This window comes from Pagrus pagrus, assembly GCF_965226575.1.
Source record: "Pagrus pagrus genome assembly, chromosome: 3".
NCBI classification, from domain to species: Eukaryota; Metazoa; Chordata; class Actinopteri; order Spariformes; family Sparidae; genus Pagrus; species Pagrus pagrus.
This window is the reverse complement of record NC_140187.1, coordinates 24,431,613-24,450,487: the sequence shown is the minus strand read 5'-3', so window position 1 is coordinate 24,450,487 and position 18,875 is coordinate 24,431,613. Positions and strand designations below refer to the sequence as shown.

The 18,875-nt window shown below is 40.7% G+C and overlaps 2 protein-coding genes across 2 annotated transcripts; one reads left to right on the top strand and one right to left on the bottom strand.

Moving 5' to 3' along the window:
- The first annotated feature begins 3,807 nt into the window (after nt 1-3,807).
- Nucleotides 3,808-5,654, top strand: mlnl (motilin-like). Its single transcript, XM_084346632.1, has 5 exons — nt 3,808-3,856; nt 3,959-4,089; nt 4,841-4,942; nt 5,237-5,342; nt 5,527-5,654. Exons 2-5 carry the CDS (start codon nt 3,970-3,972, stop codon nt 5,532-5,534), a joined length of 336 nt encoding a protein of 111 aa, XP_084202758.1. The 5' UTR covers nt 3,808-3,856; nt 3,959-3,969; the 3' UTR covers nt 5,535-5,654.
- LOC311252959 (retinol dehydrogenase 11) lies at nt 5,417-17,297 on the bottom strand. Its single transcript, XM_084346623.1, has 6 exons — nt 17,113-17,297; nt 12,353-12,592; nt 11,966-12,055; nt 10,541-10,729; nt 9,827-9,936; nt 5,417-6,217 (listed from the first exon to the last, which is right to left on the bottom strand). The coding sequence occupies exons 1-6, from the start codon at nt 17,267-17,269 to the stop codon at nt 6,038-6,040; spliced, it is 966 nt and encodes a 321-aa protein (XP_084202749.1). The 5' UTR covers nt 17,270-17,297; the 3' UTR covers nt 5,417-6,037.
- Nucleotides 17,298-18,875: the final 1,578 nt, after the last annotated feature.

Sequence of the window (18,875 nt, the reverse complement as noted above, 5' to 3'; positions counted from 1 at the left end):
TGCTGGCTGCAGAGCAGAACAACACTTTCCAACTAAAAAATACAATATTAGGCTGAACAAATTCCACGAAAAAACCCCAAACCAATAGTGTGTCACAGTATTTCTAAATATTTTTCCTTCCTCTCTTCTCTACCTGGTCTGTGGCACTCCACCTGCAGCCCATGCTGAAGTTATACAGGATCTGAAGACCCACACAGGTGTTTTCACTCAACAGGCTCATTAAAGGTTGACAACAGTGCTGTCCTGCTGAACAGGTGCAACAGGAGAGTGAGAGTGTCGATCAGTTACACTGCATATATAGACCTGAGGTCTGACCAGTCACCCCTGGTCCAAAGCCTGTTACAGTTACATGTAGCCCAGTGTGGGTCACAAATACACGATGTCATCTTTTATAAACACGAGGTCATTATCTAAAACACAATAGAGTTCTAGTGGGTTTTAGGGTTGAGTCAAAGGATACGTGCACCCAAAATGAAAATTCATTCATTATCTACTCACCCTTTATGTGATGGTAGGTCAGGTAACGTGTTGTTGTCTACAAATCATTTCCAGAGCTTCACAGCAAAGCAGCTTTGCAGCATTCTGCTAAACAACTGAAGTAGATGGGGACTTGGTTTAAAATGTTAAAAAAACAAACATAACATGGCCCCCTAAAGTCTCTAGCCCCGAAATCACCCCCGCAAGCCCCGAAATCACAAAATGAATGAAAATCTTCCCTGTTGCTGCTAACCTAAAGGCATTGACGCAAACCCCATCTAAAATGGGTGCATGAACTCAACTTTACGTGTTAAAACAAGTCCCCAGCCACTTCAGTTGTTAAGGAGAATGCTGCAACGCTGTTTTGCTGTGAAGCTCCAGAAATGTTTTGTAGGTTGTGAAACTTCTCCTGACTTTCTATAGACATGGGGTAGGTAGATGAATTTTAGTTATCCTTTAATGTGCTGATTGTATTTGTTGAAGTCTTCGTTTAGTCTATCAAATGCCATTAAGTGCCTTAAAATGGCCATTACAATACCTTTAGTCCAATGTGACAGATGTCTTTTTTTGTCTTACGAACAGCCCAAAACCTGAAGCTATTCTATTCACTATCATTGCAGACAATAAAATCAGCGCATATTCTCACATTTTTTTAAGGTGGAACCAGTGAATAATTTGCATTTCTTATGTAAAATGATTCAATCTTCTATAAAATATCAAAATAGTCCCAGATGAATTTTCTGTCGATCGACTCATTAGTTGGTTATAAATAATTCAACACACATAACGCATTTAACTATATCAGGTTTTGGCTACACAGACGATACATATTGCTACTATTCTTTGTCGGGTTTAGTTTTTTAGGAGATTTGTGAATTGGATGTAAAATGAAGACTAGCGTTAGGCTCATCCTTTAAGTGGAAATCCAAAGCAAGCGCAGTACTCAGTCAGCACAGTGAGCAGTGAACACTGAGTGCAGTGATTCTGGGTTTGTGCTCCAACTGAGTTTGAAATACAACACTGACTATAAGGTAAAAGTACAAGTATAATTATTTTAGTACATGCAAGTCAAGGTGAAAATTCTTTAAAACATTTAAAGAGCTAGAAAATTACCCCAACAGGCAGAACATAACATATTATAAGAAGCACAGGTGATGGAAAAATGTGGTGCTGCTAACAGAAGTGCCACAGATGAGAAACAAAGCTGTGCTTGTGTACTAGAATCGTAATAAACCAGATACAGCGATGGCACTATTTTTAATTGTCCTCCACTGCAGAGTACTCTGACCGGGCCTGCCAGAACATTTCACCATCATGCAGGAAGCCTGTTAAGTGTCAGATTCCACAAAAAGCATCATTAAAGTACTTTGGAGTCAGGAGGTCTCCAAGGAACGGACGCATGTAGGTCTGTTTGTACACAGAATAAATTACTGGCATGTCATAAATGTCACATGGTGTTTGATATTAGTGTGGAGCAAAGAATTTATGACTGACCTCTTTGGACAGATCCTCTCCTGGCTGCCACACACACATGCACAGTGCACACACACAGAAACACAAAACAGAAGTCCAGTACACTTATCACATGAATCTTTTTCCATTTTTAACATGGTGACTAAAAAAATGAAAGTCACATACAGATTGGACTCTGTTTCTCACTCTGCAGTACTCTATTTTAAGTCTACTCTATCTGTTTTCCTTTTCTTTGAATTACTCTAAATGTGTTTGTTTGTATGCCCTCATGTGTGATAATATAAGTATGAACTACAATGGCACTCAGTAGAGCGCATACCTCCGCCAAGGCCCAACAGTCCCCTTTAATTTAATCAAGCCTAATCCAATAATAAACTAAATAGCCCTGTTTCAGTCTACAATTCAAACCACCCATAACGGCTTGACCATAATTTAACCTCAACAGATCGTGGATCTACATCAAATTGTACTCATCTACACCTAAATTCACCCTATCTTTCAATGTTAAAGGTGCACTATGTAGTTTTGGGGAATCACAAGAGAAAGATCTTTATTGACTTGATTTTTTATGACTAAACAAACTTAATAAACAAACTATCTTTGTTTTAATGACTGAGTAAATGAAATAAACAAACTGAACTTTAAGGACAACACAGTTTCATACTGTTTCACTTTGTTTATATGTGGTGGACCCTGCCACCTTATCTTCAAACAGTGTTCTAGGGACCTTATTTTCCTCTGAGAACAGCTTGTTTATTCAGTTATGGAAAAAATAAAAAAATGAGTTTGTATTATTACCTCATTAATATTGTAACTATTCAAAACTTCATAGTGCCCCTTTAAAGAAAGTGACAAAAAACTTCCTGGATCCGTCCCCTTGTCCAGGTCCGCACCAAAAGTTAATGGGGTCTATTCTTGGTGAAGACCCATCCTTCATCCAAGTTTGGTGGAAATCTGTTCAGTAGTTGTTGTGTAATCTTGCTCACAAACCAACCAACAAACGGACAGGGGTGGAAACATGACCTCTTCGGCGGAGGAAATAAAGGAGGCTGAATACTGATTTCTTTGTGTTTTACGGGGGCTCATCCATAAACGACAAATAATCACACAAACCTATAGTATGCGTAGAACATCCTGTAATAATGGTCAGACACTGTGAGTTTGCTCATCAAAATGTCATTTTGTCAATCTTGTCAAAGGCCCACATACGTACAGCACAATGAGCTTACTGCCCCAATAAAAAGCCAGATTCCTGAGTAATACGTGTGTTTCCAGGAGCATGGAGAAGAGTGACTGAAGGAGGCTGTTGAGGAGCGGATGTGAGGGAGGACAGTAAAAAGCTCAGGGATCGGGAGAGGGCTTGATATAAAGGCGGACTGCAGGGACGAGCTGACACTCAGACCGGTGCAGCTCTGCTCATCTTAAAGCACACTTCCTTCAGCAACTGACCGAAGCTGACACAGCACGTGAGTAGGGCATGGCTTCTTCTACTTCTCATAGCTTTTCTCTGTAACTCCTGTCTTCCCCCTCTTTGTCGCCACGTCTCCATTCTCCTATGTTTGTGAAAAGAGCTGTCTTGCTGTTGTAAGTAAGTCCGGCCTCTTATCTCTTTTGTCAGCGGAGCAGTTTACTTCCATGCTTCTCCCTCGTCCTCCCACCTCTCTCTTTCCCTATCTGCTGTCTATTTGTCAACCTCACCCTTGCATAATGACATGGAATCCCCTCTGCCCTGCTCCCTCTAAACTCACTTATTGTTTCCTCGCACACACACACACACACACACACACACACACACACACACTCCACCTCATGTCAAACACTGTAAGTTGACCTATTTTGACTGTTGCCTCTCTTTCCCACTGCTGGAAGTTGCCTGGCCTCGGTGCCACTCACCCCTGTTTATGTGGTATGACTGACTCCACTGTACGCTTGTATGAGCCTCCACTGCTCTGTATGCATACCTATGTACAGTATGTGTTTATGCACGCGTGTATGTGTTTGTGTCCAGGACAGAGCAGGATGAGCATGCGCGGAGCAGTGACCGGTTGCGTGGTGCTGGCGTGCCTGGTGGCTCTGCTGGCAGAGAGGACGGAGGGACACATCACCTTCTTCAGTCCAAAGGAGATGATGCTGATGAAGGTAAGCAGCTCCTGTTTGATTGGACAGCGTGCAGCGGAAGTAATGAGTCAGTTTGGCTGATTTCTTTCCAGTGTGGTCGGGAAACTTTCGTCCTGTAACTTTACTGGGTGAACATCAGTTTGATTATGTAATGTGATCTTGCATAATATACTGTTTGTAAAGAAACAGATCTGAAATAATCAGCGAATATTTTTAATATCAGGTAGTTATTTTTCAAGCAGAATTGGCAAACTTTCCTTTGTTCCAGCTTCTCACTTGGGATATTTTGCTTCTTTTCTTTGTTTTTTCTTTAATTTTATGACATGAGATAAGATGTCAGACAATTGTAAGACATTTTTCTGTATTTCTTTTACATTTTATAGACCAAACAATTCATCTTTTAGTTGATAATACAACTGCCTTATAATTATATAATTACAATTATCATTAGCTGTAGCCCCAGTGGCAAAAAAGAGAACAATATAAAGTATTTTTTAAAAATATTTTGTCCATTTTATCCAACAGAGGAAAGATTATCCCATCAATGTTGCAGTTTGGTGTTTTAGTTTTGCACCGTTTGCATGATAAAGTTACAGAGATCAGGTGAAGGTTGTCTGTTGCGGCAAATCAGAAGCTGATAAAGTGTATTGATAAGGGATGAATGACGGTATTGTGCCTCTTCATACTTCATTCAACAAAAGAATGTCCGGAGGTTGAAGAGATCCTTTCTTTATTGCTGTGTAAACATGTGTTTTGTGTGTCTTTGCTGCAGGAGCGAGAAGGTAGAAAGGACATGGAGCCTAGATCTGAGGATGGTCAGTTTGAAGAGGTTACAGTTCAACAGCTTCCTCAAGTGGAACATGGTGGAAATCCTGTGAGTGCACGTGCACACACACACACACACACACACACACACACACACACACACACACACATAAGTCCAGTACATTTACCGCATAAGTCTTGTGAAGACCTGTGAAGTTGAGAACAACAAAATGTCCTCACTTTGTAAATAGGTCCTCACTCTGCTGGTTAAAGAACCTGTGCCTGTCTTTACTAAGTAGTACAAGTACACACCTACAAAAACACCACCTTCATCCCCAATATTGTTGCTGTTACTGGTGTCATTAAATACAAGCCATTACCGCTTCTTTTGTGTGTTTTTCAGGATAAAACAGTGGAGATTGCCATACGTCTGTCACCCAAACAGCTGGATCACGTGGCTCCGGTGCTCGAAGAGATCATCCATGAAATAGTGGAGGAACGTCAGAAAGGTACAAGTATTTGAGTGGTGGAAGATGCAGCGAGACACATTTGTTAGAAAAAGACTCTTAACAGGGACACAGCATGGCCTTGCATCTTCTTTTATTATCCAAAGACACACGTACAAGTGATAGTGCTGTGATTAAAAACACATTTGGTAACCTGATTGTTCTCTCACTCTCTCTGTCTCCGCAGCCAAATAGCGAGCCTGAAGACAAGAGGGAATGAACGCTGTACAAATTCTTCAAAAAGCACTGAATGCTCACATGTTTCTTTGTGTTTTAATGAATGGAGTCAATAAAGGGAAGTGATTGTGCCACTTACTGGAACCTGTGTCGTCATTTCTGAGGAAGCGTGTCGGTGTGAGGCGGCCACATGATGTCAGCACCTCTCTCAGGAATGTTTTCAGCATTAACATACCTCATAACGTACCTCACAGGACCTTCTTACAAAATGACAATTACTCAGACAACATGACTGCTGATGTGACAGCTTCTTCTTCAGTCATTTAAGCCTGACCCACATCAATGCAGGGAAGAACAACAAAGCTTCATCATTTTACAAATATGCAAGATTTGATTCAGTTGTGTGTCCCTTTAAAAAAACATGTTCCTTCCACCTGATGATCTTAAAGACGCAGTGCAATATGAGGGTGGACTTTGACCCCTTTTTCTGTTATCAAGCCTCCGTGTGCCTGATAGTCGTTTCACAGCTTTGATGTCACTCTCTCGCACATCTCAAAGTCCTTGACTGCGAGGGCAGCGTCTCGAGCTAGAGGGGCGGGAAGAAGCAGGGAGCAGTCGCTGTCAATATACTTCCCAGTTATCCCCTCCATTTCTTCTGATACCGCACAGTAGATGGAGCTGACAGCGCCCTCCTCTGATGACTGAGAGGGAGACAAAGACAGTGAAGGGGAAAGGTGAGAGTACAGTCACCAGATAACACAGATGGATCCACAGGATGTCTGTGTAATCTCTGCCCTGATGTGGGTCTTGTATAACCAGTTGTTGAGCGTAGTCTGCTCCTACAGATACACATCACATATGCACATCAGTTCAGGTCAGGTCAAGAGTTTGAATTCAGAGAGTAGAAAAGAAAACTTGTGATGTATCGCAGATCTGAAAGTGTATGAACATTGCATGGATGGATGTGAAAGCTTGGCCGTAAAGTATACCTCCACAGCCCCATATGGGCCCCACCCCCGCCTGTAAAACAACCATCTTTTTTTTTTTTTTTTTTTCACATCATGATATTGTCTGTATTCTGAGCATAAAAATAAAACAAACATTTAAAATAACATAAAAACTTTACTGGTCCATAGTTTTCTTTGATACGTCAGAGACTTTTGGTCCAATTGATACGATAGGCGGGAAATTCAAATCAGTACAGCTCAGTGACAGCTCAGCACCACGGTCAGAGACACTTCGAAAATGAAACGCGAATATAAAAGCGGTGCCCAAAAACAGCACAATAAACAAAAATCGGATGAATTTACTGCCAAGCTTCCGAAAATAACAACTATATTTGGAACGGTAAATCCTGTCAGACGTGAAGGATGAGATATAGATGAGGGAGACACCCCAGTGTTACCGTCAGATGAGTCCACTGTGCACCTTGAAGCTTTAGTGCCAGGACAGGGAGAGCGCAGGCCCGCGGGTTCTACATCAATTCAGGGAGAGCATCCCCTTGCTTCAGTATCAGCTGAGGGAGAGCCTCCTGGCATCATTACCGGCCGCGCGCACTAATGATGTGTGTTTATGTGTAGCAGCGGTCGCAGTTTCCCACTTAAAAAAAAGTGATTAAATGTGTGTTATCTAGCAAGTGTTGGCCGGTAAATTTACCAATTACAATTCTGTCCCACCAGTCTTGACATGATGTGCGTGTTGCATTTGCTTATCAGCAGGGAAGTGAGATCCAAGTGGTCTGTCGAGACGCATTTTAATGCCTGTGTGAACAGACGTAGGAGCTGTCCACTTGTCATCTGATCACAAAGGTAATAGATAAGGTGATAATACCAGGTGTAAAGAGCCTCTAAGACACATGTTGCAGAGCGGAGACCACCCCCCACCCCGGAACCCTTAAAAACAAAAAATGTTTTTAATAGGGGCCCACTCAAGGATAGTCGCGAGGTGGTGGTGGTGGTGGTGGTGGTGGGGGGGGGGGCTATCAGCAGTGGATGCCAAGTAACAAGTGTTTGTATAAACACATAACAACAATGTCTTGGGTCAAATACACACATGCAGTCTGTTGTTGCATTTGTGCCAGCGGTTTGGATGTAAAACGAAACATCGGGGCTAAAGGATTGTTCGGGTTTATTACAACTTGGCCTGAGATCTGGGACATTGCGACATCAGTTGCTCAAAGCACCGCAAGACTACATTTGAAAAACTCAACAGCAAAGTCTCTATCTACAAATCATGACCCAGTGACTCAAGATAATCCACAGATTAGATTTTGATCCTGTGCAAAGAGGGATTTTGCTTGGAGGCAGTTTCACATCTAAGCAAAATCAGTTGGCTGACATGGCTAAACTGTTGACTCATTTAAACCTGTTTGACAATTACAGTGCTCAAGATTCTGGCCTTGTCTGACTTTGAAGTAATGTTGCTGTGACAGATGTCAGATATTACTTTGCTGAGTGCGATATCACTATAAGTGATAGAAATATTACATATGGCACAAACTACCAAAATAAGTTGTAATAAATCTGAATGTCAGCTTTAATTCATTTACATCAACATTAGAGAAACAGTGTACAAATTGTAGTACTTTTTAACCATCGTCTCCCCAACTGTAGGGGTTACAGTCAATGAATTATTAGCAAAATTTAGTGAAAACAGCTCTGTGGCCCTCAGACTGAAGCCTCCTAGAGTAGGAGCTGGACTGGCAGCAAGTTTTCTTAAAATCTTTCCAAAATCTAAACAAGTGCAAGGAATGATTCAAACATGTTTGTCTGCACTGACATAAGTTAATGTCATTGTCAGCATACCTTGCTGATAAGCTGCTACAGTATAAAAACTTAGTTTCTCTAAAGCTAAGAGTTAGCACATCATTAGCTACATAACTATTTGGGGTTATGGTTATGTTGGGTTATGTTAGAAACAGACCTCTTCAGGATTAAGGCCTTATTTCTTCTACATAGATCGCTAGCATCACTGACTATTTGCCTGGACATATAGGCCTAGATTCAGCTCAGCCTTTCCTAAATCATTACATGGTAAGTTCTGAGTTGGCATTATAACATGTTTATAACATTTAATACACATAGGACAACTTTTAAACGTCCTAATTTTCATACAAGTTAGCTTGACACATTGAAAACTAAGCCAAAGACTGAGTTTTCAACCATCTCAAAGTTTGCTACGGCTTATTTAATCTGCCAGTGTCAGCTGTAACTTTAGCAGGTAAAACTGACAGTTCTGGGATAAAAAAATCCACTGCCAGGCTTCCTTTACTTCTGTCTGAAATCAAGACTCATCTATATAAATGCTGGGTTGGAAATTGGGGGACTTAGCAAAGGGTTGCTTCAAAGAGCTCTGCAGGGATGACGTTATCTTGCAAGCTAACCCGGAAGTTAGCAAACCTGGGGTGTTTACTGGCTTATTTTAAGTTGTAGAACAAAATGCTGAAAATCTCTTGAGCTTGTGTTAACCACAGACCCTATTTCAGGCATTTAATCGAAACCCCATTCAAAAAACCCATTCACTCGTAGATGAGGGAAACGGAAGTTTAAAAATAAAAACCTATTTCCGGGTTTTAGGACTTCCTGCGGCGCTCTATTGGTTTGATCCTTCCACGGGATTTGTTGTCAACAGTTAGAACAATACAGAACATCAACAGCCTTATCCTTTAGCTTGTCCTAATACTCATGTCTTCTTAAACTGAGGCTCTACTGATAAAAGGAGACAAAGTTGTGCTGGGGAACAAGGCCAGAACCAAAACAATTCCTGGCATTCCTTGTAATGAGATCCTTAACTAGAAGTCTCGGACAAATCCCTTCCTGAACAACAAAAGCTTCCTAACAATGAATCCTTGCTACAAGTTCTATAGTTAGTTCATATTGCCACCGTTGTTGAACATTTGTTAATACTTTCGTTTTCTTCGGGTTTTTTGCACATTGAGCCTGTGTTCTGGCTGTGAAAGCTAATTATCAAAGCATCATATCTTTACTGCGGACAATTAGACACAATGCTTCAGCCAGATGTTGCATCGTGGCAAGCTGCATACACTCATATCAGACTTGAGTCTTGACTCTCTCTTGTTTCTAGCTTCTTAAGAATGGGGTGAGGTTCTCGTCTCATTGTTCTAGCGCAGTGCGATCAGCGTGATAGGTGAAATTCCTGACCTTTCCAGTGAATTGGGAGTGCATTTGTATATATTTGTGTAGGAGGGGGATTCTTGAGCAGCAGCCAATCATATTCATGCTAGACAGTACAAAGCGGTAGAGACATTATATGGACTGTGACTCTTCAGCAAAATCTGATAGTGTACTCACCTTGAAAAAGAAAAATCCAATGAGGTTGAAAAGAAAACGAATCATAAATGGATAGTGTCTCAACACCTCGGTCATGACGACACCAGGGTGCAGGGAGTTTGCGGTGACACCTATGTGTACATAAACACAGATACAAACGTTCAGAGTGCAGATGGAAACAGAAAAACTCAAGGCCAGCCTCAGCAACAAGTCTTTGAAGGCTGACGTTTCCATGGTTTCTTCTTTCAGATGACTCAAAAGCAGAAAATTAGTTTCAGCTGCAAGGCTTTGATTAAAGCTAGAACATCTGATTCACCTCATCTGTGTCCTTAGTAGGGACTGACTATAAGTTCAAAGGACTAATCACATTAGTCTGAAAAATTTATCCTTTTTATACAACAGATGATATATGCTGTCAAGCCTGACGTGTGATTAACTGAGACAGGAGCTGGCAAGCACATATGCATAAACAAACCTGCTCTTGGGAGGTCAAGTTCATAAAATAGGTCACATATGGTAGTGCTCAAGAAGCAGAGCTAGGACCTCAAGACATCTTGTGTCCTGATCCACATTGCTGACTGCAAAGCATTTTAAAATGTGCATTTTTAATCTAAATGGACATCAAAATTTGAGGTCATTATCCATCCATTGTCATTACTTTCTACATCCTCTGCAGCACTTATTCAACAGGAAAGACCATGCATTAGCTGTACCACTGATCATAAGAATCTTTACCTGTCCCTTGCAGCCTGCGTGCCAGCTCATTGGTACAGATGATATTGTGCAGCTTAGTGTTGTTGTAGACTTTATCCATGAAATAAGTGAGGTTCTCGCCACGAAAGTGAGCAAAGTCCACTTCACCCTTCTTGTGGTTCATTGAGCTGACGTTGACAATACGGGCCGGAGCCGAACGCTTGATCAGGTCTGAAATGAAAAGGAGACATGCAAAGTGAGCGGTGAGAAGGAAAGAGAGAAAATGAAAAGCAAAATATTTTTCATGGCAATGGTCCCCTGACAACCCCAAGAATAAACTACAGTAAGAAACAACCATCACAGCAAAATGTTAACCAGTTTCTTCGCAAATCATTGTTACCTCCGCAAAGGAGGTTAAGATTTAAGCCATGTCTTGTTGTTTTTTGGTTGGATTGTCAGCAAGACTACACAAAAACTTCTTAACAGATCTCCATGAAACTTAGATGGAAGATGGTTTTCGGCCCAGATCCGGACAAAGGGACAGATCCTGGATGTTTTTTAAATGGAGAATGCATGTATCTTAATGAACACAAATCAGGCGTGTTTAGGTGGCTGGTATCTAAGTAACTGTAGCATTATTGTATACTGAGAAAATGTTGTATATAAAATAGTATATAGTGAGTTTTATGTTTTGCATCAATGCTATTTTTGGTATTTAATGTAACTTTGTTTCTCTTTTTATCAACCTATTATTCATGGTCAAACACAATGGACATGCTGTACTAGTGGTTGGCTGTTGGTGAGCCTAAATTATTGTTAAGTAGTTATGGATGGTTCAAAATATAGAGTGCTACTAGCCTGTCCAATTTGATATTGGATTATGCTTGATTGAAATCAATGGGACTGTTGGGCCTCAGCGGAGGTATGCGCTCTACTGTATGCCATTCTAGTTGGTTATGTAGTTAATGTCACTGTGGAAATAAAACAGGTTATTATTATTTCAAGAAAGTAACAGTTCACTTGCATATTGTGTAAAATGACAAACAGACCCAGGTACAATCCACATACAGTAAGTACTCACACACATTAGAACCACCCTTTGATTTTATGGTATCATTTAGTTTTCAGTAATTTCAAGTGTGTTATAGTTATATGGTTTAGTTTATTTCAGTATGTTAGGATCCCTGTTAGCAATATAAGCAGTATACCAATATAAAAAAAGTCAAGTCAACCCACAGTCATTCAAACTTTCCCTTTTTAATCTGTGTCTGCATCATCTGTGTGTCTACTTCAGAATGACTAACAGGGATTTCCCCTCCCCTCCCATACTGTGTGACACTTTAGAGATCAGGACAATTGGCAAACATTCACTATGTTAAGCTTAGATGGTGCTTTTGACTGAGGTGATAGAATAAACCACCTGCGGTAACCCAGTCCAGAGGATTAAAGATTAAATAAGAGTCTCACCCAGCAGCAGGTTGGTGAGAAGAAATGGTCCCAGTAGGTTCGTGGCAAAAGACATGTCCAACCCATCTTTGGTTATCTGCCTGGGTAAACCTGGTGGTGGGATTTATAAAATGTGAGATGAACCCTTTTTCAAAGTTGTGTAATGCCTTCTGTTTGTCAAGTCTGGAAAACGAATCCTTTGCTGATGCCATCTGGTCTTATTTTCTTGTGAGTTCCAGATGTGTAATTACTGGATGTTCCCTTTAATGTTCTTTACGTTCTTTCACAAGGATCCAAGTCACTGATTTTTACTTTTTTTTTTTTAACAGAATTCCATTAAATCTCTTTGCAAAACTGCCCAGTGCAGCTTTAAAACAAATGATTACATTTCTGCTGTGCATGTGTCACCTGATACTGCAGCGTTGTTGACAAGGATGTGGAGAGCTTTCTCCTCCTCAAGAATCCCCTTTGCAAATTCCCTGACAGAATCCAGAGAGGACAGGTCCACCAGGCGCAAGTGGACGTCAGGGTTTCCTGTTTTCTCCCTGATCTCTTTAAGCGCTGCTGACCCCCTGGCCTCGCTCCGACAGGCCAGGATAACACGGGCCCCGCGACGTGCAAAGTCCAGGGCGATGAACTTCCCGATCCCTAGCAGAGTGGAAGAGAGCAAAAATCAGTTTGCGTTACTTGACATAGCACATAGCAATAAAAAAGAGGCGACTTTGTGAAATGGAGGAAACACAAATGCACTGAAGACAAACGAACACTGACATACTGAATGTTTGAAAAGCAACTCGTCGATAATCACGACTTCTAAAAGCAAAGCTCTGTTTTCAGTTTGCAGCTGGGGGATGTGGTCTGTGGCACAAAAGCCAAAGCCTGTAGTTCTTTGAAGCCATATCCAATTAAATTATAAGAAGAATGTGTGAAACTTACACATATTAAAGAAAGTATAGATGATTACAATGTGTCTGACTGTGCTTTGTAAGAAAACCTGAGCAATTAGGGTGGGACAGGCCTCAAAAACAACAACAGAACAAGAACCTCCTGGTTTAAATCTTGCTTGTATTTGTGAAGTTTGGGTGCTTCCATGTGTTTGTTATGGTTCTGATAAGCCATTTTCCCTGGTGACTATATAGGATGTGTTGGAATAATTATGCAACATGCTCTGTAATATTTGGTGCAGATGGTTTTGTAGAGAGGTTCCCAATTGTTTCCATCCATCAACTTTTTGAACAAAACAGAAAACAGCTGGCTGCATGAGCTCACTGATTATCATTTCTTACTCACTGCTAAACTGCTTTCTGATTCATAACTTGGAGATATGTAAAATACAATTTAAAGGTGACCTATTATGCTTAAAGTTTACTTCCCTTACTTCAGTGTTTGTATATGTTCTTGTGCATGTAAAAGATCTTGACATTTAAAAAGGGAAAGAGAAAGAGACAGGAGTTAAGAGGAATTGAGGTGTTGTGTAACACTCCTGATCGCTCTTCTCTCATAATCTGGTCAATAAAATATAATCTTTCACTAATCAAGTGACAAAATGCAGAGTTTTTATTTTTGTGGTTTTGGTTTTGTAAGATTGGCATGCCATGAAGGAAGGAGATGTGGGGCAGCTGATAAAAAAAAGAACAGGAAATGTCTTTGGAAAAGGGTATGGCAGGTCATGTTTAGCTTAACAGCTGTAGCAGTGTTTTTCTTAGATGTGTTTGAGCTGATTGAGCTGTGTGGAAATTACTAACCGACCGTTGTGGGTTGTTATAGGCTCAGCAGTAAGTGGATTACTAGGCGGGATCTGCCCATTCTGGCAACACTGCCCAAGTGTTTTACAAGGAATTTTAAATGGGGAATATTTTAATTCTTTGGAATTTCTTGGCAATGCATTTATCGATGTTGTTAATCACAAACATGGTAGAGATAGCTTTTAATTCACTGAACTGATACATGAGAGTCATGCCTGGACATATTCTGCTGTTATTATGTATTAGTTTTAAAGGGAGCAGTATAGTATGAACAAAATCAGCCACAGGGAGCTGAAAAAGGGCTGCAGCACACCATCAACACATCATCAGGGTAAACTACTTTACACTGCTGTGTATGCAGACTTTACTAATGTGCACGGTTACATATAACTACACACCACTTCTTATAAGTAGAGAGGTTAATACCACAACATGCACTGCAGCCTTGTGCTAATGACAATTATATTTGTATCCAGTCTAAGATATGTAAAACCACGCAGTTGTTTGTGGTATGACTGTTTAGATCCAGACCAGACAAACAGCTTCTGCGTGGAACAGTGATCATAGACAGATCAGTGCCTGACCAACCTGTTACACAACATTGGGCTGCATAGTTTTACACCAGTTTTTAATGTCTGTCGGTAATGTAATGCGCACTTACTGAGGTTAAGCAATTGGTTTGGCTTGTTTGGGTGAAGGTGTGGTGAAGGGCAGTTGGCCTTACACAAATGCCACACAACTTAAAATCCTCTAGATGTTAGTAAAGTTTAATAGTAACAAGACAAACTGCAGAGATACAATGAATCTATATCACAGTCCAAATGAATGGGTACCAGTCATCTTCTTTGGTAGCCTACACACACGGCTGGGTAATATATCAGTATTGTAGATTTAGATTTTGGATGTCGTTAAATCATGAAGTGTTGTCTTTTCTGGGTTTTAAAGGCGGCTTTACACTAAAGTGATTTTATTTTCTGAACTTACCAGACTGTTCTACTTGTTCTAATACTTGCCTTTACCAACTAAACCATTATATCCACATTACTGATGATTATTTATTAAAAAATCTCATTGTATTAGTGCCAATAGTCATCCCTACAATGTTGTGGCAATATGGATATCGAAGTATTTGGTAATAAATATTGTGAAATTTGATTTTGTTGCGCAGTCCGAGCATTTATGAAGTGCTTTTGAGGATATTTCAAAATATCAAGATATATATTGTGTATCACAATAAAGCCTAAAAATATCGCAATATTATTTTGAAGCCATGTCCGACGGGCCAACACATGTAGTTGGTAGTAGTTCCCTACAGTGTTACATATGTCAGCCTCTCTCTATTTTTCTCTGTGTGTGAGCTCCTTGCTCTTTCACTTGGGTAAGTCTTACCAATGCGGTCGGGTATACTCCCCTCGTACAGAGCAAGGCGTAGTGTTGGTGAATGCAGCCTTGAATCAACTCCTCCTCCAACAAATTCCCTAATCAGGGCCAAACTATAACTCTGTGTGCCATTGTTCTGTCTCTGCTGTGGCTGGCAGTATTTGGTGTTCCAGCGGCTGTGAGGCATCCACGTGAGCGTCCATGTGAGGCATCCTTGTTTGCCCCTTACCAGAGTGCTTTCTGTGTTTATGTCTGGTGCCATAAGTGGGTCAGCTGCACAGTATCCACTGCTGTTTTGTTTAAATTTTTCCATTTGACTGACATTTTGCTGTGAGGATTGCTGTGCTGCACTGAAGGTGAGTAGTCGTAGCACCCCTGGTCACTGTGAACCCCTGACTGTTTATGTTGATAAATTTTGATTGTTTAAAATAAAACCTTTTTTATTTACTTTACCTCACATCTCTGCCAATTCAGTAACGAGCCTGTGTGTCCTTTTCTATTTATTTCCCAACCAATATCAGAGTTGCAAATATTTCTTGGGGTTGCAAGTCCCCAGGTGGAGTTGTTCGGCTTCCCCCTGATTTTTTCCCCCTTAGTGCCCCTTGTCACACCAACATACGTCTACTGACTTCTGCTGATGTACTGTACAGTACTCCTGGAGAATCTTCAGCACTGATGCTGGAAAGGCTCAACTTTGGAATGAAGTTTACAAATGAAGGTCAAAAACCTGTCAGACGTGTGAGATACAGATGACTGCTGAGCTACATTTTTACATGCATAACCTCCTGTAGAGATTATGGAAACTGATTAAAACCGATGAACAGCCAAAAACTGAATGTCATCTAGAAAGTGAAACAGCTGTACAGCTACATGTAACTGCAGAGGTAACTGTCTTTTTCCTCATTTTGTTTGATCAATCAAACATCCTGCCATCACTCTAGGAATGTGATACAAAAGCAGAAAGACAGTAAAACTTTGATGAATCAAATTAATTTTGATCTTTTTTCTTTTAAATTCAAGATTTATATTACAAAAATGAAATTGTACATTTCAGCCCCACTTTGAAGTTAAGTGTACACTCCTTAAGGCAACACGGCAACTTATCGACATTTTGATGTTTTTTCTTTTAATCTTTATTATTTAGGGTAGTGTCACTAACGCTAACCCTTTCCAGGAACAGCCTTATCACATTCACACAGTTGGAAGCTGCTGAGCAGCTTCACAGCCTCGGCGGTGGTAACGAGGAAGGAGCGAGCTCTGCCTTTAGCCTCCTCCACCCTGATTCACCCTGCTGGGAAGGGGAACTGAAGCTACAACCCTCAAGTCACACAAGGACAGTCATCTAAGCTTCAGGCCCCCACGGCAAACCACCTCCGATTTGATATTAAGAGTTTTTAGGATGAAGTTAGACTCTTACGATGCCGTGTTTACAGTGTAATTCTGTGTTCATGATTAATAATTTCTCTGTTAGATATGACTGTTTAAAAAAAAAAGTCTTTTAATGTATAACTACGTGTATCACAGTTTTTTCAATAAATACACATCAGTTCTTACCAACAATATTACCATTATTACCTTATAATTTTTTATCATATATTCTAACTGCTCTTAATATGATTTTGTTGCCTGAGAAATAACGTTTTATTCTGCACTGCAGTAGCAGGCTGGTAGTCCTGACTAACCTTCAGGAAAAGTTAAACAACTGTTAACCGACCTACCTTTTTTTTTTGTCTACTTTACTTTCTATTTGCCTCAAACATTCCTAAGCATGGTGACAATTAACACTAAGGAAGTGGGCTATTTATAAAGTCTTATAAGTTTCCTGGTAGCCTTCTGCAATGTCCTCTAAATCCCAGAGTGCCTGTTACTCAGGGACATGCTTTATTACTGCCATATCAAAACTTAATGAACAGCCAGCTTTAATCCACCAAACCTCCAGTATTGTTGCCACATCCAAAGTTAACATGTGAGCAGTAAAGCGTGTGATGGATCAGTGGTAGTCTCCCCTGCACATGGGTCAGAAACAGGTAGAATGTGACCGACCTGTGTTGGCTCCTGTCACTATGGCAGTCTTCCCAGTGAGCCGCACGCTGCAGGCTTGCGGATCCCAGCGCGCTCTCCTCTGTATGCGCACGACGATCGCCAGCAGGGCCGTGGACAGAGCCCACACCGGGTGACAGAGCACGTCCAACACAAACATCTCTGCGTCTGAGCCGAGCGAGGAATGACACGGGAACGCAGGGGCAGCTGGCCAGCGTGAGCCAGCTTCTTATTCGGAGTAGGTGTGCCCAAAAAAAAAAAAAAAAAAAAAAAAAGTCACACTCCACAACCTGCTGCTGGGTGTTTATGGAGGCAGTGGTATGATCCGTTTGTGTCAATAAACTGTGTGAAATGCAGGGAACGAGCAGTGGAAACATCTGGTGTTAATCATGAGCTATATAAATACATATTAACTTTTGACGTCATTGAAAGCCGAGAACACAGATGACTGCCATGTGGGTTCAATGATCTGGAGAGACTTAAAACAGTATATTGCTTCAGAAGTAACTTTCCCCATTTAGCAAGATGCTGTCGTGCACACTTCCACCAACAAGTTGCTTTGAGAAGACACATTAGTTTTAAATGTGTACTTTGAAAAGCTGACCATGGCAATGTGTCTATTTGTATCACATTCACATCACTGAAGACTACAAAGCAATGTACACAAACACAAAAGATATTCCCTTAACACCTACTTATTAAAGCCTCAATCGAAAATAATCATTAAAATATTTAATCACATTACAATCAAATGCCCGCCTATCTGTTTACTAAAAACATAGCTGTAAGCGTAGTGCACACACAGCAGAGCCACAAGACATTGAGTTGGGTCAGGATCTATCTCCACGGTGAAGTCCTCACACAACCTCTTTTTTTTCAAGTGGCAGAGGAGAGTAATAGTCAGATGATCTCATTCTATTTATCTGCCTCTGTTAGTACTGACATAACCTGTAAATATTAGTCATCTTCAGTGGTGGTACTGTACTGTATATAAAAAGTTGTGTTTAATGTAAAACTCCACTTCTGTACACAATGTGCTTGATATTTGATATTTAAAGAAGCATTCATTGATTTTTCCTTTGTTTTCTGATCACTGTAGAATGGACAAAAAACATGCATATGCTAAATGCTTCACCGTGCTAAATGCGGTTGTCTGTGTCTTGGTGCCTGGGAGGTAGCTCACTGTCGATTTACCAGAAGTTTTTTCTTTGAAAAAACAGCTGCAGTGTTGTAAACTTGGTTAATGATTGAAGTGAGACTGAACCCAAACAGTGAAAGAGGGCAGACTGACCCAAAACAGTGACGTTACAGGCCATGAACCAAATCAATGAGCTGAAAGTCCTCATATGGCTGACGGGAGCTGCAGAGTTAATCAATGCAGCTGTAAAAGCACTCTCAACACATATATACCCCCTTGTTAAAAGCCTCTGCAAGGATTTCATATCTGCAACTGGTAAAAATAAGACTGATCCGATGTGACATAAATAAAAGCTGTACATTTATTGCACTGAAATTGTGCAGCAACCAAGATAAGCCCCACACAGTGTTGTAAAATATCCAGCCAAAAACATTTCGGTCTACTGGGCATTCAAATGCAGGGCATTTTGAATCATCTAACAATGGATCTCCATGCATCGCTTTTTTTCCAATTTCAAAAGCTGTGGGGAACAAGAAAGTAACCAATCTTTTTTTCTGTGACAGGAAAGTTGATGTCTTTTGCTGACTGAGTATGTAGAAAACCTGCAACCTTAATATATAGATTAGGT

What these genes read in the sequence shown, in the direction of transcription:
- mlnl (XM_084346632.1), top strand. Translation starts at nt 3,970, where the DNA reads ATGAGCATGCGCGGAGCAGTGACCGGTTGCGTGGTGCTGGCGTGCCTG. An exon ending in AGGAGATGATGCTGATGAAG is followed by an intron (nt 4,090 to 4,840) that starts GTAAGCAGCTCC and finishes TCTTTGCTGCAG; the next exon opens with GAGCGAGAAGGTAGAAAGGA. An exon ending in TGGAACATGGTGGAAATCCT is followed by an intron (nt 4,943 to 5,236) that starts GTGAGTGCACGT and finishes TGTGTTTTTCAG; the next exon opens with GATAAAACAGTGGAGATTGC.
- LOC311252959 (XM_084346623.1), bottom strand. Translation starts at nt 17,269, where the DNA reads ATGTTTGTGTTGGACGTGCTCTGTCACCCGGTGTGGGCTCTGTCCACG. An exon ending in TCTCACCAACCTGCTGCTGG is followed by an intron (nt 10,730 to 11,965) that starts GTGAGACTCTTA and finishes TTTTCATTTCAG; the next exon opens with ACCTGATCAAGCGTTCGGCT. An exon ending in TTGGATTTTTCTTTTTCAAG is followed by an intron (nt 6,218 to 9,826) that starts GTGAGTACACTA and finishes TCTCCCTCTCAG; the next exon opens with TCATCAGAGGAGGGCGCTGT.